Source organism: Siniperca chuatsi, linkage group LG20 (genome assembly GCF_020085105.1).
Source record: "Siniperca chuatsi isolate FFG_IHB_CAS linkage group LG20, ASM2008510v1, whole genome shotgun sequence".
NCBI lineage: Eukaryota > Metazoa > Chordata > Actinopteri > Centrarchiformes > Sinipercidae > Siniperca > Siniperca chuatsi.
In genome coordinates, this window is record NC_058061.1 from 16,050,352 (window position 1) to 16,076,783 (window position 26,432).

Consider the following 26,432-nt stretch of genomic DNA (forward strand, 5'->3'; position numbering starts at 1 on the left):
CAGCGTTGAGTTGATCTCTGACCTCCCAGCTGGACCAAAAACGGGTTCTGACACACACTTCCCTTTTCTTCTCCCAGGCAGCAGCCACTGCGGAGATCACATGATTCTCCTGGCCGGCCATGCCAGGCCGCGTGATGCTGCTGCAGATGTGGGGAGAAGCGGGGAGAAGAAATCATAAAAGGAAGAAAAGAAGTTTTTAGTGAAAGATTGGAAGGGGAACAAGGGCTAGGGGGTGACATGGCGAACAAGCAAACACGTCAGCAGACAGCGAGGAGGGGGGGGGGTCACAAAGCTAGCTTTGTTTCTGATCTGGCTGCTACATTAGCAGCTGCAATAAAAAAAAAGCTTAGAGAGAAGAGGATGGATGGACGATGGCATGGAGGGGTGAATGGCCTGGAATGACGTTTAAGAGATGTCTCTGTTTGTCACTTCAGTACACTGTGGTTAATGCTGCTTCATAAAATATGCATACACGCCATAACTCATAGAGATGAAGACCTACATGGCAGATTCAAGATAAAGGCACCACTGTGTTTGCAGTGATGTAACACTCTTTTATGACTGATATGCATTACAATATGAGAGCAAAGATGAAAGAATTTAGTGCTTTGGCAAGAAGTCATATCCCAGGATGCTTTGCTCTCTTAGCTCACCCTTTTGTGGCTGTCTCAGTTATGCAGTTACGCTCACCTACGGGGTCACTGGGCCTCTATAAACTTGTGTGTGCGTGTGTGTGTGTGTGTGTGTGTGTGTGCAGTGCACTTGCCTCTGGGGCAAACAACGTCCGTTCTCCAAAAATCACATGACCACGTAAACTGCAGAAACCGGCACCATTTTTAGGTCCGGTGGCACCTTGAAGTGTTTTCCATTTGCCAAAGAGGAGCTGGGCTCAAATTGGAACCAGAAACAGGTTTAGCGTCTGAATCTTAACCTATCGCAGCTGTGACACACACACACACACACACACACACACACACACACACACACACACACACACACACACACAAGCAAATATCAGGGGTCCACATACACACACATGCAGCAGGCGAGCAGTCTCTGAACAGGGTTAAGAGTGAGCAACTGTATTACACCACAGCAAATGAGAAGCATCACATCTAGAGAGTAAATCTCAAACATTTGTTTACATTTATCAATACTGCCATATGTGTACAACATCATGATGGGCTTAAAAGCTCGTCACACACACACCAAATGTTCTAAAGGACAAATATTGTCTTTTCTGCAGCTGCTGTGTTTTTTGTAATGAACATTAAAGATGTTTGATAAACAACTTAGAATATGATGCTATTTAAAGACTTTCACACTCCCAAAGCAAAGAATGAGTGCTGCTAAAGAAACAAGGATGTTTTAATGCCATGAGACACGACTGCTGCGTATATAAGGAATCCAGGAGTAAAAACCACCTGACACCTCTGATAGTATCTCATCAAGGCGTGTTTACCCAACACAAGCAGAGTGTGGAGCAGAGAAGGCCCGGGCTGGCCAGGGGTTTAGCTATAAACTGGTCGAGTTCTAGTCTGGGATCGTTCTAATGGGGAGGGAAGGGTCGCATTTCAGGCTGCAGGCAACGGTTCGAATGCAACAGAATTGTCCTTCATCAGAGTTGAAGTATATGGATGAGTGAGTGTATGGATGGCATCTATTTAACTGTTCGGTCTAAAGCCAGTTTGTACTTGCAGTTGAAACTTTGGTTGACAGATGAGGACCAGGGGCATCACAGCTATGACAGAAAGTAAACAACAGAGTTTCTGTGCGGTCTTGCTTAAGAATTTAGCCACGTTTCCATTTTAATGAAGCAATTCTGTGAGATATAAAGCAGAAAGTATCTTTTGAAAAGTGTTTTAAAGTGATAAAAAAATATGTTGCACAAGCTGCCACACGTTATGTATTCCTCAAAAATGTATAAATTCCAACCACAGAAGGACAAAATGTGTGCAAAAAAGGGAACAGGGTGGAATATTTTTCCAGGAAAAGTTAAGATCATAAGGCTTTATGGGACAAAGTGGCCGGGTTTGTTCAACAGACTGTGATAATATTATTGGTTGGCATGGTTGGGATGCATTCGGTTAAAACACTTGATTTTCCTTAAAGTGACAGAAATAGGATTTGGAAATAAATAAAAACATTTATGTAATTCTGTAAAAAAAAAGTCAAGTGCATTTAAAAGTTCTGTAAATGCTTTGAAATTTTAATTAAAAGAAGTGGTCATTTAAACTGAGAATGTAACAAACGTATCAGAATCGAAATTAGTGCAATAAGATGAACATACCCTTCTTTATTGTGACTTTAATGAAAATGTAAAATAGGGTTTGAGTATATAGACTAACTGCAAAACCCACAATGCAACAGCAGGCCATTACAGAGACAAATGAAGGTCACGTTCCTGAGTGGGTGGGGTCTGCCATGACCCTCCCACTTCCCCTTCCCATAAATCCTTTCAAAGGCAAAGCCAAAACCATAGTGGAAGGATTTATGTACGTATTGTTGATTTTGGTCTAGAGAATAGTTTCTATTTTTCAACACTGTGATGAGGGCAGTGAAGGTTTGGAAAAGTCATAATAGAATTACTTAGCTCGAACTTTGGTGAGTTTGTTTAAGTGGATTTGCCTGTTGGGGCTGGTAAAGCATATTTCTTGTTGTTAGATGGAAACGTCTGATGTCACTCTAGTCAAATGTTTTCATGCAGCTCAGTCCACTGACCCCCAAAATATATGACATACCCAGGGATGACTATAGACTAGACTCAGATTCGTTGGGAGGTTATTGTGCCACTGGGGTGTTTATGGTCTGTATTTGGCTGCAACGGCAATAATTCACATGCTGTTCAATATGAATTAGAAATAACGTCTGGAAAGGATATAACAAAAAACAACAACTAATTTAACCATTTTATACTGAAAATATAGTACAAATGAGAAAATGAATTTATTTGAGAGAGTTTTGACTTTTACACTATGTTGTTTCAGGAGCTTGTGTATATAGAGAGAAAACAACAACGAGTAAACCATGCAGACTAATTACAGCAGTTATTCTAATATAAGCTGTAGTGGGGTGAATTTCCACCGAATTGAAATAAATTGAAAGAAACCTGTTCCTCATTTTGCCGGAGACTCCCTGGACCAGCCTGGAGGTCCCCGCACCCCAATTTGGGGATCCCCCTCCTCCCTCCCTCTGCACAACCCCACAGGGCTCTCGGCCCCGCTTCTGTCCCGGACGCGGTGATGCAGGGGTTAACGTGGTGACGTGGTGCTCCTGAAGCGGTGACCCACTGGGGCAGCCAGTGGGGGCTGCAGGGGGAGAAGAAGAGAAAGCCTAGATTGAGGTCCCGTTTGGGAAGTAGGGAAGAAGACTCCAACAACCGCCGCGTTTTTGCAATTATTTCCAAGCTGCAGCTCGTAGACGCCGCTTCTTCCGCATTCATCTCCAACCTGCAGCTCACTTGTTTTACGCATCTTCAGTAAAACGCCTTCCCGAATGGAAACTGTGTGTGTGTGTGTGTGTGTGTGTGTGTGTGTGTGTGTGTGTGTGTGTGTTTTACTGCACGATTGTTTGCAATCATTTCTTTGTCTCTTATTCCATTCCAGAGCGACACATCGGCGCAGACTGCGCTCCCTTTCTGTGGCGCAAGAACGGGAGATAAATTCACTTTTACGCACAAACTTGTCTGGACCGTTTGGACTTGATCAAAGGCTGCGGGGCAAAAGCACAGAATGCCGTGGACTCTTTAACGCCTGTGCTAAATGTTTATAGTGCTCTTACAATTGAACCCGTGTGTGAATGGCAGTGTTTGCTTGCGCCGGCCTGCCGGCCATCCTCAGAACAAAATGCCTCTGAAACTCAGGAGAACAGCTATATATACTGTAGCAGGCATTGATGTGGCTACTGGTGATTTTTAAAAAGGTGGGTAAGCTGTGACCTCCAGGCGGTAATTAGGGCTATCATTTGGCAAACAACCACCACTAGAAACAAATATCAATCGGATTTTCCAGAGAAGAGCTGATTGCTCCTTTTCATGCCAGACTCGAACTATTCCTCAAATAAAAACTGAGCAGTTTGATACGGCCTGCCTTCCACCACATCACGGTTATAGGTTAGATGCTGCATAGACAGAGGAATGATTACCCAAAACCTTCACTCTTCACTTCACTCTGATAAAACTTTGGCAGTTTGGTGCAAATCTCATGTTATCAGAAAGATGCATGTGGAAGGAGTGATAGGCCTCCTCCTCCATGCATAGATTCGGTTCAGCACAATCACAAATGCAAACAAAACAATACTGGTCAGAAAAAGGTGTGTGTGCGCGCGTTTGTCTTGGTGCGTAAATGTGTGTGAAGCTCATACTTATATGATTGACTATATCTTTGTTGCTGTGGATGGAAGTGGGTGTATTCCTGGTGTGTAACTCACAAGCATGCTTGATGATGTTCTTTTGCCCCCTCCCCTGATTAAAAAAAAAAGAAAATGCAAGAAAGCTCTCATCTACTCCCCTAGACAAGACCAGAGAGAGAGAGAGAGAGAGAGAGTGCATGGGAAAGAGAGGGATAGAAATAGAGAAAGAAAGAGAGTTCCTCCATCAATTTTCTGTTTAATGTCAGCGCTTCAGCTCCATTGTGGGAGCGAGAGGACGCGTCATCCAGACATAAATTTGCTATTATACAGCCTCACATCCACAGGATCCGGAGCCTGTAGTCGGGAAAACCCCTCGGTGGATAAATTCAGCAGAGAGCTAACGTTTAAGGAAGCGGAGCGCTATTTAAGTCCATACATCTTAATGCGCGTTGCTTTGGATAAAGAGTGTAGGAGCAAGACTTTTTTTCCCCCGAGTTGTCAAGTTTTGGGAGGAAGAAAGACTCTTTTTGGTTGTTTATTTTTTTTTTAGATCCATAAATACAATTATGTGCTATATGGAGACGGTCGTTTTATAGGTAGGTGTTGTATTTTGTACTATGTTTAATCATTGTCAGTGTAATTTATCCAGCAAGGAGTTTACTTTTTAAAAAAAAAATATATTATTCGCAGTATTTTCACGGAGTTTTGACACTCTTGTAAAGCCTCGATTTTGGGAGAAGGCTAAACAGCCCTGAATAGTTTTTAATGCCAGGCGTATTTTGAGTCCTTGTTCCAATATGTACCCAAGATGAAAATGTGTTTGTTTGCTCATTTATTTATTTGCCTATTTAGATAGTTCTTCAGATCGTTTTTTACGCTTCCAACAACTTTAAAACGTGTAATCACTGCAGATATTTTTTACATATATATTTTTTCTCTTTGCCTGTGTTGTTGACAAACCGAATGGATGGGCGCATGTTTTTGAGTGAAAAATCTCCATGTCTTTCTTGAACCTTGAGTACGCAGTTAATGTAAGAAGGTTTATCAGTTGGGGCCTCTCGGGGGGGCATGTGCCAATATAGTGGCGCGCGCGCGCACGCACACACACACATACGCACACGGCAATTCAACCATGTAAAGTGTAGCTCCCTTTAGCGGATCGGCTCCACAGTTGGGTGTTATAGTTTGTCAGGCTTACTTCTGTTATATTAAGTTACACGGTAACACCGAGGATACCGAGTTGCTGTAGAGCTGCCTCTCTCTCACACTCACTCTCTCTCTCTGACACACACACACACACACACACACACACACACACACACACACACACACACACACACACATCAAGAGCTTTTGGCAACACCGTTGGCCATATAACCATCCATGCGAGATGACATACGTCTTTGTCAGGTCTAAAGACGTTAATGTCGTTGACTGATCCTCGATTTAGATACTGATGCAGGAAGCCTCTTACAAAATTCCCACCATATAGACCGACTCCTCATCACCTTGCTTTTACAGTAATAGGTCAAAATCTATTTAGTTATTTATTAATTTTTGTCAGACTCATTTAGGAATAATTTTGGTTAACATCCTAGAATCAACACAAATAAAATGTTCACACCCATACAAAGTTTCCTGATTTTTGCATCTGAATGTAAAAAATAAACTTCTTCTGTATTAGTGTCCAGTGTAGGGAGGTCTACATGAAACACCTGCTTTACTTCTTAGTCTCATCACTCGAACACACACTTATTGTAATTTTATTTTACTTTATTTTATTTTAGGAACAACACAAGTAGTAAATGTCCCAGTATCTGCTAAAAAGATACAGTAAATGTCATTGGTGTATAGGATACAAAGACAAGCAGGCGGAAGATACATTTTGTAAAAACATTGTTAAATGTTATTATTTGCAGCTATAATGTAGTTTTACTACATTATCTATAGATCATACAAGTAATAAAATAGTCAGCTGTTGTTGGACACATGGCTGGTTTATAGTTCAGTCATAATTGTAGTTATATTTTTTTCCTTATGAGAGTTTTACTTTGTCGGACACTGCAGGTTGTTCAGTCCCAAATGTTTCTGGCTCCTATCAGCCAGTAACAAACACACTGTTGCCGTTTACTTGCAGTGTTTACTATAAACTCAAAATGAAATTGTTGTTGGATGGGTTTTCTTTTGGGAGTTGATCCAGATGCAGAGATGTGATCTGATTAGGTGCTTTGAGTAATCCTTAACCAACAATACGGTCATAATATGACCAACGTGCTTAAGCAACAGTCTGCAAGAGGACACATGACTTAATATTAAAAATGTTTTTCTCAGAAAGTTTCCTGAAATCCTGTTTTTTCCCCTTAGGAGTCACTTGCGTCACTAAAGCACATTATGGGCGACTGTTAAAGTTATGAGTCATGCAAAGAACTTTGTTGCAAAATAAGTCCTTGTTTTTGTTGAAAGAATCAATTGCGATTATTTGAAATTTTGAGTGATGATTTGCAGGTCAGCTGACCTATTGACCCCAGGGGCCCAAACTGGAGACACTCAGTATTACACTTTTAACATTTGCTTTGTGTTTAGAGATTTTCCAATGTAACTGATCTTAATGCTTGGAACAACCAGAAAAACAAAGATGTTTCACGTTGGTCCATCACATCAGGCACACAATATATTTAAATCCTTTATTTGCGTGTATATTATCAACATTTCACTAGCTGTTAAGATTCAATTCTCCTCTCTGTCTGAATATAAACTACACATAAAGCTTACAGTGCAAACACACGCGGGACGGCACGCTATGGCTGTTTATGTTCAAATGGTAATGATAATTAAAGCCTCCACCTGCGTTTTGATGGCCCATAAATAGATGCTGGTGCTTTCATCTCATCCATACAGGCCTGGTGGTGGTTGCAGCCGGATATATGACTATGTGACAGGTACTAATTTGGTGCCCGCGCTATTCCCTCCGTTATCATCATCATAGCCATCATCTTCTTCTGCTGCGCCATCATCCCCTTGATCTAAAGGTGTCTGAAGACATGAGCCTTTAGTCATCTAACATCATAATTCAAGTCGTTTAAAGCGTTTTGATCGAGAAGTGGAACATTTGTAGTAATTTTATTTCTCATGGCAACCATTTCACATTTCGTGGCCCATGCTGAGGTCGGAGCTCCTCTGCAGCCTATCTGTCAGGATGATCAGAAATAGCAGCATCTGTCCTGCGCACACAGAGAAGAAAAGGTCATGTTGTTTTTGTGTCCACTCAACTTCTGACTCCATCATGTCTTCTTCTTCTTCTTCTTAGTGGTTTTGGATGCCGTTGTTGTTTGTTGAGGTTGATATTTACAGTGTGTTGACCACCAAAAGGAAAAAGAAAAACTGAACAATGTACCCACATCACCGTTGTTACACGCCCAGAGCGCACAAAACAGCCTTGTTTTTCAAAACCAAAAGCTTGGCAGCGCTACATTTCGCATGCTTTTCTACTCAAATACGGCTCTATTGTCTCATGGGGTTGCATCACCTTTAGATAGCCGGGGCGTCTCCCTGGTGAACGTCCCTGTATGGAAATTCGCATCATTAAAGGGCTATCAGAAATATCTGGTGAGAAAAGGATGGTTGCCCCATGTATGCAGGGCCTCCCGTGGAGACAGCTCTCCATTTGGACCTCATTTAAAACCAGCTTCGCCAATGTGTTTCCCGACTGACTGTGAATTATGCCTTTATTCATGTGGTCTTACTAAGACGTTCAAAAGTTTATTCAATTAATGCTGGGGATCCAGTGGAGGGTATAGCACCCACTTTAACCGCACGTCATCCACTTTTTAATGTACGGAAAATAGCTCATTCACTTTTTTTTTTTTTTTTACGGAGACATAACTCCTGATGAGGTAAAGTTGCAGTAGAGTTCATTTTCACAAAAGCAACAGTGAACGGATGCATGTCAGGTTGCACAGGTTGTAGGGGGAAACAAAAGCATCAAAATCTAAAAAAGAACCCATAAATAATGTTTGCATGCTTAATTTATTTGTTGATTTATTTATTGTATTTTCGGTTCATTCAATTGTGCACTCGTGCACACATGACGCCACATCTCCAGAGCAGGGGAGAAGCTGCTTCGGCTGGCTGGGCTGGACGACCAGAAAAAGCGGTCGGGATGTGTGGCTCCTCGCCGCGGAGGAAGAGTCTCGCACACCGGTCTAGTGTGAGGGAAGAAAGAAGGGGAGAGAAAAAAAAAGGGAAGAAGGATGCGAAGAAGGGAAGGTGGAAAGTGTCAGTCAGGAACGCTTCATTGCTCGAGGACAATCCGCGCGCAGGGCCGGTCTGTTTCAAGAGCAATCAGTCAATCCGCATTAATTATCCGCTGGCCCCCCCTCCGCCGTATAGGGTAGCTCGCGCTGGCACACGGACCAGAGGAGGCTGGGGTGTGTGTGTTATGCTTTCTCTCTCTCTCTTTCTCTGCACACACACACGCGTATCCACACACACACACACCCAACCCCCACCTTTTAAGTGAAAAAGAACCAATAAAAATCAAGCTATAAAAGGCTTTTCCTTGTCACTAAATAAATTAAATGCAGATTTCTGTTTTAAGTGCCGGACCCCTTTTGTGAGCTGCGGAACAGGATTCTTTATTGTCCCTCTGTCATTAGTGCTGAGGGCAACACTGTTGGGGGAGAGAACAGGAAACTAGTCATTTAAAAAAACAACACAACAAAAACATATATATATATATATATATATATATATATATATATATATATATATATATATATATATATATATATATATATATATATATATATATATATATCCTATGTAGTGAGGTTACTATAGCCTCTAAGCTATATCGACATGTTCTGGCATTGGTTTTCTAAGATGTCCTAAGCAGCTGGAATCAGGAAAAGTGACAGCACTAATTTACCTAACTTATTGTAGCCTAACGGTTGTTGCAAAATCCCGATAACACATATGTATTTGTTGCACTATTTTTATCACAATTTTTTTTGCAATATTGCTAGCCTGTGAATTTGTAATTTCACTGCAAACTTGTCGATTAGGATGAAGCAATGGTCCTCTTTGGATCCAAACCTCCTGGTTGACTCCATGCAGTCCACATGTGAGAGATAGCTTACTTAGAAAATAACATAGATTTCTTTCTTAATGAGGCTGCAAAAATAAGCCTATACATTCTGATGGACCTCGAGCACCAGCTTATGAGTTTCACAACTCCACAAAGGTTGTCATCTTAATGGACTCTTAATGCATAAATTATAATTCATGGTTGTCTTGCTGGCTGGAGAGCACATTTGGGCTATTAAAATATCGACCTTTAACAACTGTGGAAGTCTGCTGAATATTGTTAGATTTGAGCTTTTTGTATAGTGTGTGTGTGTGTGTGTGTGTGTGTGTGTGTGTGTGTGTGGACACGTGGTGGCTGAAGCCCATTGGAGAGCGCAGGGCTTTGGAATGCAGGCTGCTATGTAAATAGGAAAAGAGGGTAACGATTATCTAATTACAGACGTGATAAATCTGCTCGCCTTGGCGTTATTTGATTTGAATTATATATGTATCAATTCATTCTACTCTATAGATGGAAGTCTTGCTTTCCTCAATGCACACAGTTATCTATCGGCAGCAGAGCAGCTTGGGTCTCCTTTGTCCAGTGTGATTTGTTGGGGGCTGGACCCAAGCACGGGAGCGAGTCTCTGTTTTAATGTAAAGGGACATCAGTTGGAACAGTCTACATATACTTTATGAGGTGCATGTTCACTGTTGTCAGCTCTGGACAAGTTCAGCTAAAAGACATACAGGCTGTAAGGTTTTGCTTTCATGCACACACACCTATGACTGAATTTTTGCTGCGTTGTTGGTTTGAAGAAAATATATAATCATAATGATTCCCAAAAAAATAGACAAGCCATATGTACAGTCCTTTATATATATAATTATTAGTTAAATATACTCAATTGCACTGTTCTGTTTAGTTTCATTGCCAAGTGTTTGGTATTGTTTTATTTTTATTTGTAGCCTACAGTTGATACATTTTTATGTAACATAAAGCAAACGTTTTCACATCAGGGCAACGTATTTACACATTATTTTTTATATTTTTAATGTTTCATGTTTATTTTCAGATGTTGTTTTCTTTGATTATACTGAAAATTAAAAATTATGGTTTATAACTTCTTCTATTCCCCATTTCAGAAACAATTAATAGGAATAGGATGTAATTTATTATTATAACTGACCTACCATTTAAGCTTCTGCGGAAATGTCCACTTAATTATTGAACAGTTGGCAAAAAGTTTTAGTCAACATTTTAGGCGCAGCAGCACAATAAGAGCCAAATCCTGACGACCCAATATCGTCAGTGTTTTTGATTTTGTTTCTTAACAGACCTATTGCTCTTTCCACTGACTCCTTTTGTTGACAAAAACTTTTTTCCCTTCGTGTTTTGTAAAAAAAAGGAGCTCCCTCGAAGCAGCGCAATAGCTGTTTTCCGGTTCTTGTTGCTGTTCTCTCCTCCATTTTCTAAACACAAAGTTGTTATTGCACCATTCTGCGAATCTAGCCTCTACATTTAATACAACGTGTAATTTCCCCCCTTTTACCGTATTCCCTTTGATTTAGTCACTCTTGACTCTCCTTTTGCTCTGACGCCAACGGGATTCGCCGTGGGGGGCGCCTTGAAACCGCCCCTCCTTATCTCCTTTCATCGTTCAACGCTGGGCCGCCTTGAAACCGCAGGGGCAGTAATTGCTTTTTTCAGACAGCCCAGTGCGGACTGGCCAGCAGCCAATCAGAGCCTTGTTTACACTCGATGATTGACAGCACTCTGGCAACCTGCCAGCCAATCAGAAGCCTCGCAAGACCGAAGCCCCGAGTTTTAACCCTTTGCCTCCACATATAAACAAACCAGGACGGGAATATTAGCCTATAGCAGCTCATATATTTCGACATGGAAACACACAAGCCCATATCCTTCCACTTTTAATTGGCTAAATTAGTGAACCGTGCGCAAGGCTAACCCCGGGGACAGTAATGCTTTCAAATTACGCAGTGATTCAATTTGCCCTTGTGTGTGTATGCGTGTGTGAGATAGAGACAGGCAGACATACAGCCATAAAATAGAAAATACTGAGTATACTGTAGCCTGTGTTATTTAGATTTACGTGTAAGCCTTCTAAACTTTCCCCCAAATGCACATAAAAATAAAGCAACTTTATTAACCCTTTCTCCAAGTGTCGTTTCTAATGTTGTTAAATGACAGATTCCTTTATACATGGCATAAGTGACCTGATACAGAAGAAATGCAAGTTCATGTTCAGAGCATTACCTGCACTATCAGAGCAGAGTTTGGCTTTGTGGACAAAGCACAGAATTAGATGACCTACTCCCAGTATCCCAGTGGATACTATATTAAACATACGCTTAACTTATTAAGTTACGTACGCCTTTTACTTACAGGTCCTAAACTTCTCTTATCTTAATGTGGCTGTGCAAATGTGTGCAGAATGTCTTACATTGCAAACATAGCCTACATGTCCAATAAATCAGATACAGATTCTACAAATAAGGATTTATTTAGCAAAACACATGGGGCGAGTGAGAAAGCGGATTTCCCTAAAGGAGCATCAATAAAACGATCACATCATCGCTGTCACACAGCAAAATAACGATACACTCAGAGCACATGGAGCATTTGAACTGAACTGTAGTGGGATCACACAGAATAGGCTATAGATGCTGTTTGCTCTCCACCAGTGATCAGAAAGTGCAGGCAGCACTGCACGGCTCCAGTTCCTCTCCTCGCTGCCCGCTGAACAGCGCCGAGCTGTGCCGCCTGTCTCCTCGCATTTGCTTGTGCACGCAGTGCGCCGAGGGCTGCAAATCAAACGCCCGCCGTTTCGCTCCGCGGCTCCGGCGGCTTCCTCATTGGCTCGGAGCGGCAGCCAATAGCAGCGTGTGTTTACCGTCGACTGGGGGGGGGGGGGTAGGAGGGGTAGGAAAGGGTAGGGTGGGGCGGGGGCGGGGGGGCTCCTCACGGGCACGCTTTCACATTGTCGTTCTCAAACCAATAGTCCTGCGCGTTCACCCCTCCCCGAGCACACACACCCCTCCATCCTCCTCCTCCTCCTCCTCCTCCCGGCGTGTCTGAGTCTCCGGCAGCATGAACGAGCCTCGATTCACTACAAGCCTGAACTTCTACGATGCGTCTCTCCCATACCTCAACTGACTGCACACCACAATCTGCAGCAGCATAGGATGTAATCAATCCCACATGTTTCACCTCTGCGACTCGGGGATTTTCACTTTGAATATTTTTATACTTTTTCTTTCATTATACCCTACTCGCCATGCAGTGGATAGCCTATAACTTACCAGTAAGTAGCAAATTATTTTAGAGCTGCGTTTTGTAATCTTTGGTGATTGTACTGAATGCTGATTTTAGTTCAAGTGCTGCATGCAAGAGAGGATGATCTAAATTTACCGTTTTATTTAAATGGAGACGCATCTATATATTCAAATGCTCCGCTATTATTCACTGTCATACCTTTATAGAAGTAAATAGTAGGCTACAATGCAAGCTGACATGACTCTGCTAAACCTTTCAGAATAATAATCTGAAGAAATCCCTCATTCAGTAATTATAATATTAGCCTCACGATTTGACTGTATTTTAAAGGATTTATTTCCGATACCTTATTCCCACTCTTTTCTCTCCTGTCCAGTCTGGAGAGAGGAGCTGTGGGCGATATGTCACTTTTTGATTTGACCTCTCTTCACAGCCAAATTACTTGTGTGTTTCTAATTCATTCAGAGGACTATTCAAAACCACTTTCAGCGCGCCTCCTCACGCCTGTAGTTTCATAGATTATAAATTGTAGATTATTCTTTGTTATTTTCCTATTGTGTGTGTGTGTGTGTGTGTGTGTTTGAAAGGGAGGGAGACAGGGCAGTTTATTGCAAACTGCAGTGCTCCCTGCATCCCCCCCCCCCCTCGGTATGAAGGCTGTGCAGACGCCGGGCTGTCTTCGGCCCGGCCGGGCTTGTCTCTCCTGTTTAGCCGGCCTCTGAATATCCGGATTTAGTGTCCCGGTTATGCTGTGTGACTTTACTTTATTGCAAAATTGTTGAAGGCAATGAACTGGCCTCTGAACCCGAGCCCCTTAAACAGTGAATGCTCTTTAATTCTTTTTATCTTTTGTCTAAAGGTCCACACATTTTTGATTTAATAGATTTTTGTTGAAATAGCACAAAACGCGTTTTTGTGTGTGTCTGAAACCTGAATTGCACGACATCTGAAATACAGTTATTTGCTGATTTGAAGTTCATGTAATGTCGTTTTGACCAGTATTGGTTACTTTAGGGGGATTTTCGTCTGACGATAGTTCGACCCTTTGCAGGGCAGTGATGGTGGAGGTGTGTGTGCGCGTTTGGAAGGCGTGTGTCTGTGTGTGTGTGTGTGTGTGTGTGTGTGTGTGTGTTTTTGGGAGGTGTGTATGGGATTTGGGGGAGTCTGGGTGAAGTGGAAGGAAGTCTGAACGCCTTCCACGTATACGCGCGCGCGCACACACACACACACACACACACATTACAGCAGATCCAAATGATCATTTTCCCAAACTGTTATGCGCGATCTGCTCATGTCGTTTTGTTTGCGTGGCGTGCGATAACATGGGATTTAGATTCGGGTTGTTAAATGTAGCCTGAGTGGCTCTCTGTTGACGTGGAATGTAAACACCGAGGACGGGTGTTACGGCCTGAAAATTTAAAAATGTATAGACAAATGTCAGACGAGAGTGGTTTATGATTGATGTCCAGTAGAGAAGGGCCATTGTTTCTCACAGCCTAGGGGACAGGAGAGAGTCCATTTTGCCTTCCCAGTGCGCTTGCAGTAGCCTGCGTTTCTCTCCTTTTTCACCCTCATTTTTCCTCTTGCTGTCGATTAGATGTGGTGAAAAATGATAACGTGGTTCTCACAAACAAAAGGGAACTAAAATTATTTAAATGTACTTGCACTTTAGGGCAAATATTCTTATGGGAAGAATTTGGATATTTGCATGCATTGGATATTTTGTGTTTGAACGTACAACACACACTCACAAAAACATTTGCTCTGTCAGAGCTGCTGAACTTTGGAGACACCCCACCCCACACACACACCCCCCACCCAAACACAATTTCTGAAAGTTGGGAGTCCTTGAGCAGCTTGTGTGTGAGAGTGTGTGTGCGTAAAGAAGACTTGAATATCCGAGCTCATGCAGCCTATATTCCTATGCACTTCATAAGCCCCTGGTCCACCACAGCTCTTGATATTTTCTATCTACAGAGCGTTAGATGGACGTACCATGCATTGAAAGGCCTAATAGATGGACTGCTGAGGTGTGTTTGGCGAACGCAGGCAACTAGCTCTCCCTATCTGAGCGTCACATGGAGTCCTAAGTAAATGAGGCTATAAGGCATACATATAAAGTTGATGATTTCCTAGTCTGTTTCGCTGTTTATTGCCCCGCGCTTTTGCACTGGGGCATAAAGGTGATTTGGTTTGTGTTTGTGATTACAGTGTAGCCTATACATAGACTGTATATGTAGCAGAGATGCATGGTGTGTGCCACTGCCAGGAGGCGAGGGCCATTGCTGCTGACTCCGTAGGAGTTGATAGAAATAACTGTTTCTTTGCCGTTTTCATTAATAAGCAACACCACAAATAAGAATCCTAGTTACAATAGTGCTAACTATAAAAAGCCAAACATTAAAGGTGAAACACGTTAGGACGTAAATACATAAAACAGCAGCATCACTTCAGTCAGATTTAATTTATAAAAGCTATACATCAGACACTATTGATCCCAGGCAGAAATGTGTGCGTGGCTACTGGATCTTATATCAATCCCAAATTTCATTGCCTTTTTTAAAATTGAAATGAAGAATATCCTGTCCTCTTAAGTGACACAGCCACATGTTAAATGTGTGCACAGTGGGTCAGCTTTTATGACAAGTGAATGAGGAAAGAAATCAAACTTAATTTACATAAACAACATCCATTAATCAAAGCAGAAACTTGTGTGTTTCTTTCTGTTTTGGGCACTATGGGGACTCTGTGGTTTGGGAATAGATTTTACTCGCCATAATTTAGGGTAAAAGCTGATTTCGTACATTCTTGCTCAGAAGTGTTGCGCAAATGGTTTTCTTCATATTTTAGTGCAAGAGCCCCCGAGGTCCAGCTTGTTTATGAACAGTCCTTGTTCAGTCTAAAGACTTAACAACTCGTCCTTCATCGATAGAGGCTTTTTATCGCTGTGAACTCATGTACTGTATATGCACCATTTGTTTGTACCTGAGCCAAACCTCCCCCTTTCCTTTTTAATTCTTTTCGCTGATAAAAAAGCTCCCGTGTGCATTATTTGCATCGTGTTTTGTCGAAGGATTGGAGGGGGTGGGGGGCAAGATGTAGTGCAGGGCAAATCCACATAAACTCAGTTCACCCACCTTTTAATCTGCAGGACAGACTTTACTCACCTTGCTGGGCTGACATAAATCGTCATTAAATGAAACGTAGGATTGTAGCCTACCAAAGCAGTGAGAATAATATGTAAACGTGGTCCTTTTTTGTGAGATTTGTATTGCTTTTGTAAATAGTGTCTGTTTGTCTAAACATTAACAGCGACTGTCTCTCAGTACAGCCTTTTCTTCAGCACTACATCCCTGGTTGGCTCATTATTGTCAGCGCTTTGACGTGTCTCCTGCTCTCTTTTTTGTAGGACATGACGGGGACTCAGTTTCTACCCTGCAAAGCCAAAACTCCGCTCAATGCGAGGGGAGCCCGAAGTTCATAAAAGGGATTATTTGCATCTGGGTGCCTGAGACCTTCGGTGCCTCCGGATTTTACTTTGGATTTGGGATTTATCGGTTCTCACCGGGATGGAAAGCCGAGATTTCGCTCCTCCGCACCACCTCCTGACGGAGCGGAGCGCGTTGGTTCACAGCGCCGCGTCTCGGATGGCGCCAGGCGGCCATGGCTCCGTGCAGCACCCCGCTCACTTCCAGCCCGGGAAATACTACTCATCCCACCTCTCCATGGGTCCGCACTCAGGTCAGCTTTGAATGCAGCTCTTTTTATGTGTATTACTGACAAGTGTGGATTTAAAAAAAAAAATATGTCACTCTCTTTTGTCTGAAGCATATGTTCTACAAACTTCGGAAGCTCTTTGGGACGAACTAGAATTTACTGTGGAAGGAAATTGCCCAGACTTTGTGGTCATTTATAAATTAGCAAAAAATGTGCGGACATCTTAATTAGTTTTATGTTTTACTTAATTTAATGAACAGTTTATTACATAGCTACTTTCTGTGCGTAATATATGAAAATAAATATAATTTATCAGTTTAGTGTTTCAGCCTCGCGTAAAAGCAAAATATGGAACATGGTAGGAAATTTCCCTTTTAAAGAAACTTGGCTTCTTTGGCAAATGAGATCAACTTTAAATTTACGGCATACCTCCCTGCTTTGTTTTACACGTAAAACCTCTCACGATTTTAGAAATATTCTAGGATTATTTGCCTTTATCACACAGGGATTATTAGGCGTTTCCAGTAGCATAATCTTGTCATAGATTTATATGGTTTCATCAATTAGTAAAGTACTAATCATTGCCATTTGATGTAATTAATTAGAATTGGGTAATTCCACTGTTTATATTTCCCATTAAACAATAAATTAAAGCTATTAGCTGAGCACGTCCCTTGTTTCTACTGTTTCTGTGTGGCTCCAGGAGCATGGTGGTTTGGTGCTGGTGGGTTCGGGGCACATGCTGGTTTTGTACTGGTCACAAACTGGGGGTCACAGTGGTGGGGAGAGATGGGGAGCTCTGGCTAACAGAGGTGCGGGTAATAGCCTACCAGAAAATCCGGTTTCTATATTGAGCGGGGACGTGACGGGGTGCGAATGGGTTGACAGTGCATGCATTAGATTTAACAAGTAGCTTTGGTATCCTGTCTCAATAGGGAGGGGGGTGGAAAGGTGTGTGTGTGTGCATGTGCGTGCAAGTGCGTGTGTATAGAGAGAGAAAGAAAGAAAGCCTTTGCTTGAAACCATACAGTGTCTATATACTGGACTAACTGGATGAATGTAAACGTGCCCGATGAGAAATCTCATTAATTATCATTTGCACATGCAGCGGGTTCTTTAAATAGACGTTGAGACTCGGGCCCATGAATGATATCGTCTGTTGTTTGTAGGATCCACACATCCTCTTTCTCCACTTATTTGCATATTCATTAGTTTCACATAACAGCAAAACCGACCAGACGTCCAGTCCGGAATTTTAACTTTTAACAATTTAAACAAAATACATAATTTCCGGTCAGCACATTAAACTCGGCGCACTGTTTGCAGAAATATAAGATGAACCAGTTTGACATTTGGTGTGCTCCAGGTCCTGGTTCTAGTCTTGGCTGCTTCACATGGAGGGAGCCTGATTAAAAACAATAATATTTTTTTATTTACTTGTTTTGCCTTCAGAAATGTTCTTACACTCTTCATGACTCTAAACTTAAGAGCACGTGTGTAGCTGTACAGCTCTGAATCTGTCATCTTTACTACTGTAGTGTGTATGTGCACGCTTTTATTTTCTATAATCAATTTACAATATATGTAGGACTAATAGTACAAGATTCATATTTATTGTTATTTTCTATAATTTCTGAAATATATTCTAAAATGTGTCATATTTAATCATCTGTATGTCTAATAAATGTGTTATTGTAAATGTAATGTGTGCAAAATGTATTATAGCATGTATTATTCTGCAATGCATGTATGTATTATGGTATGATACATATTACAACATTTACATAATTATAGTATTACATTATGCTATATTTAAATATATTATACAATAATTCATGCAATATAATTTATTCTATATTGATAAAATATTTTATATATTTCATGATATATTTAGCTGCATGTCTCTCTCTAAATTTGACTGAAATGATTTTACCAAAAATATGGCCATGCCATTTTAAAACCTATAACTGATGGTGTCCTTGTTTTAACAAATACACATCTAACTTGCATAACGATTTAAACAGATTATCCTCCACTGACTGATATTGCTGCTCGCTGACATGTATTATGGTCCAATTTAAAAATGATTCTGTAATGTTGAAAGGAAAAAAAAGCATAGTAATGCAGGGTGCTAATGCTATTGAAATATATTCAAGAGGGCCTCTCACTGGGTCTCAAGGTGGATGACACTGTATTGAGATTCCAGATATCCAGACTCTCCATGCATGTCCCTGATGGGGTTTTGACTGACATGATGGGCATAGAGGATTGTTGTTTTGGGATGGGGGTTGGGGTATGTGTGTGTGTGTGTTTGCTGGGAGGTTAGGATGGGGGTTACCTTTGTGCTTGCCCCCCTTAGAGATTCAGAAAGCTGTATGCCTGGCCCTAGGCCTCAGCACAGGGGGTAGATATGATGTGGGGTTGGCCATACCAGGGCAGGAGGGGGTTACGACGGGGGGGTTTGTTTCAGATCTTTGGAAAGAGATGCACACACACACACACATACATTTTTTACCTTCTCACAAGACCAAACTGGGTGTATCACTTTCACAGAAATTCAAAGTAAAAAAAACCTTCTCTCGTTCCCCCTGTTTCTTCATATCCCAGAAAACCTGCAATCCATCAATTTGCTGAAGCCTCTTATTTAGATCAGCATGGTGTCTGCTTGAATATGGTCGCGCTTGACAAGGTGATGGAATGACAGCCGCATACCAACGCCATAAGACTCAGCCCCCATTTGATAAAACCCCACAATGATATTACACAGGCGTTTAGATTACTGATAGGAGCAGTGGGAAAGCCTTTGTCTCTCTCTCTGTCTGTCTTGTTCTCTTTTCCCTCCCTGTTTCACTGCTATGCTTTTATTACACTCTCTCTCTTTCTTCCCTTTTCTGTGATGTTAGCCCCTGGGCAGTAGTTGTGCAAGTGTGTGTTTACGTGTGTGTGTGTGTGTGTGTGTATGAGATTAAGGTTAGGTTTAGCCTGCAGTAGCACAGGTGTGCAGTATTATGGAGGGTGTGGCAGAGCTTGTCATTGAACAGGTGTGTTACTTCCCAGACAGCAGACGGTTTTTGTTTACATGACTTTGTGTGTGTGTATGTGTGAGAGAGAGAGAGAGAGTGTGTGCGTGTGTGTGACATAGTACTACAGACAGAAAGAGCCTACATTCATGTTGCATGTGTGCGCACAAGTACAGCTGTACACACACATACACACAGTCCTTAAAGGGATTTTCTCTTAAGCTGCTTGTGTTTTCTGCTTTGAAAAAGTAATAAACCATAATCAGAATGTTTTGGTTCGACTACATAACCTCTCTGCCACTTCTCTCTTTCTTTTCTCTCAATCTTTCCTCTTTGGCCTTCTCCCCTGACCTTGTTCTTCTTCTTTTCTCTCTCTCTCTCTCTCTCCCCCATCATTTCCAATTCTTTATTCCCGTTCAGTCTTGTTAGTGAAGCACAAGATTGCGCAGTTAGATTTTGCGTTTCTTTGCTATAAATGTGTGTGTGTGTGTGTGTGTGTGTCTGTGTCTTGCATGCAGCCGCCCTGTCCATTCATCATGATGCTGTCAGTAATACCTCTGCTCTCTTGGAAGTTTCTCGGCTTTGGCTTTGATCGTCACAGCAGCACAGATGAGACACACCCCTTCGCCCTTCTACCTGCACACGCCTCCACACACAAACAACTTGCATAACATGGAGAGAAAAGACGGTGTGTGTGTGTGTGTGTGTGTGTGCGTGTGTGTGCAACATGAGGAGGTTTCTGTGTGTGTACGTGCATATACGATTAGAGACACAGAGGTCTATAGTTGGTACAGATAGCCGTTTGTGCGTGTGTGTGTGTGTAGGGTGCTGATTATGTTAAAAGGCAACGGTGAAGGAAGGCCTTGTATAGGAAAGAAAGAAAAGGGTGAAAAGAGAATATGAGCATGTAAATGATAGATGGATGGAGCAGACGAAGAGAGGGAGGAGGAGAAGGAGAAGAGGGAGTAGAGAGGCTGAATGTTTCCACCTGGTTGGTAATCCAGTCAGATTACTACCGCCTGACGGCACCCACTGGCCGCCATCCCTGACTTTTCAGCCTGCCGTCTCCGCTGCCTCTCAACAGTGCGAGAGAGTGAAAGCGGGAGAGAAGAGACGCTTGCCTTAGTGTGTGTGTGTGTGTGTGTGTGTGTGTGTGTGAGATGAGTCAGCAATGGATGAACCTCAGACAGATCCAACTCCCCTTACCTCACCTGCGCTACCAGTGCAGCATGCAAGACGACCCCCCTGTGTGGAGGAGACGGCTGGTGAAGGCTGGTATGGTTGTGAACTCTAGCATTTTTTAAACTTACATATCACTATTTGTTACTGATTGTTAATAATATGTCCTTTGCAGTTTTGAATGTCATATGCACATTTGTGCCAGTTTTAAGGTGAAACTTAAGCTTGTTGTGTCTACCACTGGGTCAGAAATAATCATATTTTAGTTTGGGCTGTAACATAAAAAAATAATGCTAACACTCAGGTAAAGTGTGGGTAAAGTTAACACAGTATATCATCAAAGTATATTGGACTTGGTCAATTTTGACACAGTGATTTCTAGTGTGTATTAGGGTGAATTTTCGCACACACACTCCATACAAATTCTATAAAAATCCCATTTTGCATACACACTTTTTTTTTGTCAACCTCAAAATATTGGAAAACTGATTTTACACCCACATCAGTACTGCACTTATCTAAACTTAAAATAAAATATGCAGCAAGGCCAAAGAAATCAGTTAAATGAGACTGTTTGAAATTTGTTGACGCATTAAGGGCATTAAGTCATTAAGTAATGTCATTAAAGTCATTTCCATTACAAATTAGACTCTTGTGTATGCTTTGATATTTCAAGCAAACTATGGAACATCATTTAAATATATCCCTAAATGTTTCACTGCATCTAATCAAATTGACCTCGGAGTAACTGTGACCGAGATTTGAGTCGTCTAAAAGGTCAGTAAAATCAAAAAATCAGTGGAAAGATAAAAAATGTGAATACATTAACTGGAACTCTTTTTGATGTTGGAGTTTTGAGTGTAGATTGCATTTGTTCTGAAGCACATTTGCTGCAGTGACAGAAGACTTTTGTCTCATCTCCAACTCTCATCCAACATGTGAACAGCTGCTTATTGTCGGTAGCAGTGATTTGAAGGGAGCGGGGTGCGTTTGGTTGCGACATCTCCGGGGTGTGAACACACACCACCATCTGATGACTTGGCATGTGAATGGAAAGCGCCAGACTTCCTGTGTCCATGTGCTCTTTTCTCTCTCTCCTCTTCCCCCTTTTCTTCTTCTTCTTCTGTCCCTCACTAGCCAGACCTCCCCTCCACCCATCCTCCTTGCTCCTCTTTAACCACATGCTCGCCCTCCCTCTTCCTCTTCTCCTTGGGCTTTCCTCTTTCACTTCCCCTTCACTCTGCGTTCGCTCCTCTCTGCTTTTTTGAGTGGTCCTCCAGCCCTCCTTCCTCCTCCTCCTCCTCACAGCACTGTACCCCCCCCCACCCTTCGCTCGCTCCTCTCTTCTCAATCAATCCCCCCACCTCTTATATCCAGCTCCCATCTCTGTCTAACTCCCCACACACCCATCGCCTCCTTGTGTTGTTAGCTGACCAGCTTCTCTCAGCACTCCTATTTCTGTCTCAATTTCAGCCCGCTTCCTCTCCTTTTCCACATTGCCTCATGTGTTTCTCCCCCCCATACACCTCCTCTCTTCTTGCCTCCCCCTCTCCCCACCATTTGGCCGGTTGTTAACGGGCCCGTCCCGGTGCTACTCGGCCCATGGCCAACTCACTAAATCAGAAACGATTGGAGGATTTGGCAAGAGGGAGTGAGAGCTCAGTGCGGCGCCTTTGAAGTCAGAGAAACGAGAGAAAAATGACATTTTAAACAGCCCGCAAAACACAAGGCTAAAACAGCTTCTTACTCTGTACAGGAGGAGGGGGAGCTGTGTGTGTGTGTGTGTGTCTGGGTGTGTGTGTGTCTGGGTGTCTGCATTCATTTAAAAACACAATATAAGGTGTTTTATGTGAATATGTGGCTGCTGTGGCTGGTATTCATGATATGAATGCAGGACAAAGTCGCAAGATATGTGAAAAGAAAGCTGGTATTTCGTGTGTGCACTAATGTTTGTGTGCGTGTTTGCAGACACTATAATTCCCTGCTATTTTATGGCCTTCTACTTCTTCAGAGGGGTCAAGGCAATCCCTTGTTTACGCGACGTGACAGAGTGGTGACATCACTTAGTGGGGGGAGGACAGACATGATGTCACAGTCTCGCCAGATCCACAGGTCTGCACCTCCTGAAAATGCAAACCGCAAAGCGAGGCATTGCAACCACAGCAACCCTTATCGCGGCAGCAACTGACACCTGAGATGGACCGGCTTTTATTCGTCTCAGGGTCACATTTATGCCTGACTCATCGTCACTCGAGCTGACTTGTTTGACTCAGCCGGGGCCCCTTTTTCTCGGCTGTTGTGTTTTGGTTCTCTATTCGATTCATTTCAGCTCTGTTTGGCTCATTCATATTGTAATGGCCTCCATTCAGGCGGGTCTATGTCCAGTTTGTTTTGCTGTCAGGGGCTCAGATGGATGGAGGGGGCCGTAGGTTCATCTGGAGGTGAGGTTAAAGAAGGCGGAGTGGTTGGACTGCCTCCTGAATCCTAGATCCTTCAAGTTTTTTCTGAGTCACACTGCTGTCGTCATACAGATTGAGTATTTGGTGTGAAAGACACCTAATGTGCTCTTAAATAGGAAATAGGTTTGTGTGTGTGTGTGTGTGTGTGTGTGTGTGAGATGGGGTGGGGGGTTGTAAGAAAAAGAGAGAAGCAGCTGTGTGGAACAGCATGGATCGTTACACAGTGACACACATGAAAGCATTAAGTATATTCAGGAGCCTTTGTTGAATATACATGGAGCTGTGTGCAGCTTTATATATATATATATATATATATATATATATATATATATATATATATATATATATATATATATATATATATATATATATATATATATATATATATATATATATATATATATATATATATATATATATATATATATATATATATATATATGTATATATATATATATATATATATATATATATATATATATATATATATATATATATATATATATATATATATATATATATATATATATATATATATATATATATATATATATATATATATATATATATATATGTATATATATATATATGTATATGTATATATATATATATATATATATATATATATGTGTGTATATATATACACATATGTGTGTGTGTGTGTGTGTGTGTTTGTGAGAATCCCCTCCCATGTTCTTGCCCAAGCCAAGAGTAGTGAGAAAGAAAACAAGGAAAGAGAGCACGAGAGAGGGGGAAAAAAACACAACAAAGATCCGTCATCAGTCATTCATGGCTAATCAGTCTCGTGGGACGTGCACACACACACACACAGTGCTGAGGTCCTAATCCTACTGGGACTGCTTGTGCATCTGTGTGTGCCTGTCTAAATTTTGGATCCAGGCTGATTAGAAGCAAACTCTCCCCCTTTTTGCATGTCTCTCTCTACCTCCACATCTCTCTTTTTTTCTCTCTGTCTCTTCTCCTCTACGTCTTTGATTTCCTGGTAAAGTGTCTCTTCTCCTTCTCTCTATTTTTCTCTTTTGTCTCTTTAATAACCGCCTACTGTCTTTTCCGGTCATTTTGATGTGTGTTTTTGTAATGTTTGGAAGCATTTGTGCATGCATAATATAGGGACATCTTTTGTGTGTGAGTGTGCACTTATCTCTGCTTTTGCATGTGTGTGCTTACTCCTGCCTATGTGTGTGTATGAATGTGTGTTTGTACGTCTTGCTTCATCAGAACCTCTGTGTTGGTCTCTTGTCTGTGTTTTATCAGCTCTTCCATTTGTTTCAGCTTTGTCTTTTTCTTGAATCAAATAAGCTTTAGTGACATGAATGTTATTGCCAAAGCTTAATTGCATATCACTGAATATAATACATTATCATGAGAATAAATAGACAAATAATCACAAGAAGACAAATATCTTAAACAGTATGGCCCTGTGGATATATAACATGGCATGCAGATACATATTGTGCACCCAAGGGAGCTGTTTCACCGATCTGTCCCAAAGTGTTAGGATGTTTACCCTAATTTTTTCTGATTTCTAGACACACAGTCTGATGCTGGCTTTGTGTAAAAATTGTTCTCTTAAGTCTGTATAATTGGTGCATTAATTTAGGAAGTGAAGCGCTGTCTCAATGGCTTGCAGTGTACAGCAAAAACACAGTTAGTGTTTCCTTGGTAGCCAGGGCTCATTATCATAATATTAATAAGGACATTTTCTGATCATAATGTTGCAAAATTACATATATTGCCCAGCTTGTGTCTACCTGTTGCAATGACCAGGCTGTGTCTATATCCTCATTGTCTCATAAGTTGAGAGATAGAGTACCATTATGAAGGTGTGTTTTAGGTCCAAATAACGTGTGTGTGCGTTGATAATTTCTTTCCAGTAGGTCAGGGCTTTTCTTTTAGTTTGTATATAATTTGTTTGGGTGGTATTTTTTTGGTGCTAATTTGATGTTGCCCTTTATTTCTCCCTCTTCATGGGGGGTTAGAACTGAAACGTTAGTCAATCTTTTCAGCCATTTTTTTAAAGTAAAAACGCCAAACATTTGCTGGTTCCAGCTTCTAAAATGTGAGGATTTCCTGCCTTTTTCTGTTTTATATCATTGTGAATTGAATATCTTTGGGATTTGGATTGTTAGTTGGAGAAAGCAAGACATTTTAAGGGCTCTGAGAAATTGTGATGGGCAATTTTTTTCACTATTTTTTGACATTTCATAGACTAAATGATTAATTGAATAATCGAGAAAATAATTGGCAGAATGATCGACAATGAAAATAATTATTAGTTGCAGCCCTAACCCCCCCGCCACACACACACTCCATCAGCCCCATTCTTTCTTTTGTTTATTTTCCTTCTCTCCCCCTTTTCCTTCCTCTTTATTTCCTCTCTGTGAATCTCTCCAATAATCTTTTATTCCTGTGCAAATATTACAGCAATGAGGGAATATAAAGAATGGAAAAGCCACGCTGAAATAAGGTCACACTAGGTTATTCTCACCTGCTTTCTCTCTCTCTGTCTCACTCTCACTCTCTCTCTCGCTTTGTCACAAGCTCCCATCCTCTCTCTCTCGCTCCCCCTATCCCTCCCTCCCTCCCTCCATTGGTCGCTTGCTTCTTCCCTCTCTCCTCCTCCGCTCGCTCCCTTGTTGCCTCTGTCTCGTGTTCGCTGTCTGCTGATCTCGCGCTTCTCTCTTGTTCTCCCACCTCACACACACTGACTGTCTGACACCCACACACGTGCACACATACAGTACATGTGCACACACACATACACGCACAGACACACACACTACACGCTGACACCTGCATGTGGAGCCGTTGAGGGTCTAATTTAAGTAAAGTGCTTCTCTAGGAACCACAACCCCTCAACTCACGATGATGGAGGGTGATACGGTGCGGCGTGGTTGAATACACACACACAAACACACACAGTTATACATAGATGCACACACACATCCTGCTCCAGTGATACTGAGATATGAGTCCGTGGTGTGGGATTGAAGGAAGCACTGTAGATGGCTTGTAAGTAGCATACTGTAATAATAATGTGATATTTGATCCCCGTAGGGAAATTCACCTTTTCTCAGCTGCTGGCAGATCAGACTGCAGGGTCAGTTACAGCGGTGGCAGAGCTGGTAAGGATTCAATGTCTTGCTCAAGGACACTTCAGTAGGTTGAATGCCGGCTGACATAGATACGGTTTAATCTGGGTCTGCTGGTTAAAGGATGTTGTCCTCCTCTTCGCTGCAACCGCCCTGCTGCTTCGCTTCTGCTGCGTAGGTGTGTTTGTTTCCACTGGAGTTTGAGCTAACTTTAGCTGAAACTGCACCGCTG

General features: G+C 41.8%; 1 protein-coding gene and 1 long non-coding RNA gene across 2 annotated transcripts in view; one reads left to right on the forward strand and one right to left on the reverse strand.

Moving 5' to 3' along the window:
• The first annotated feature begins 3,329 nt into the window (after positions 1-3,329).
• Positions 3,330-26,432, forward strand: part of bahcc1b (BAH domain and coiled-coil containing 1b) — a 64,173-nt gene continuing 41,070 nt past the window's right edge. Inside the window, 2 exon segments of the mRNA XM_044178258.1 lie at positions 3,330-4,946; positions 16,122-16,453. Of these exon segments, the coding sequence (XP_044034193.1) occupies positions 16,282-16,453 (172 nt within the window). The 5' untranslated portion in view covers positions 3,330-4,946; positions 16,122-16,281.
• On the reverse strand, positions 8,376-11,571 carry LOC122867454. The gene is made up of 2 exons (XR_006375918.1): positions 10,609-11,571; positions 8,376-8,552 (listed from the first exon to the last, which is right to left on the reverse strand). It is a non-coding gene; the product is annotated as an uncharacterized LOC122867454 (long non-coding RNA).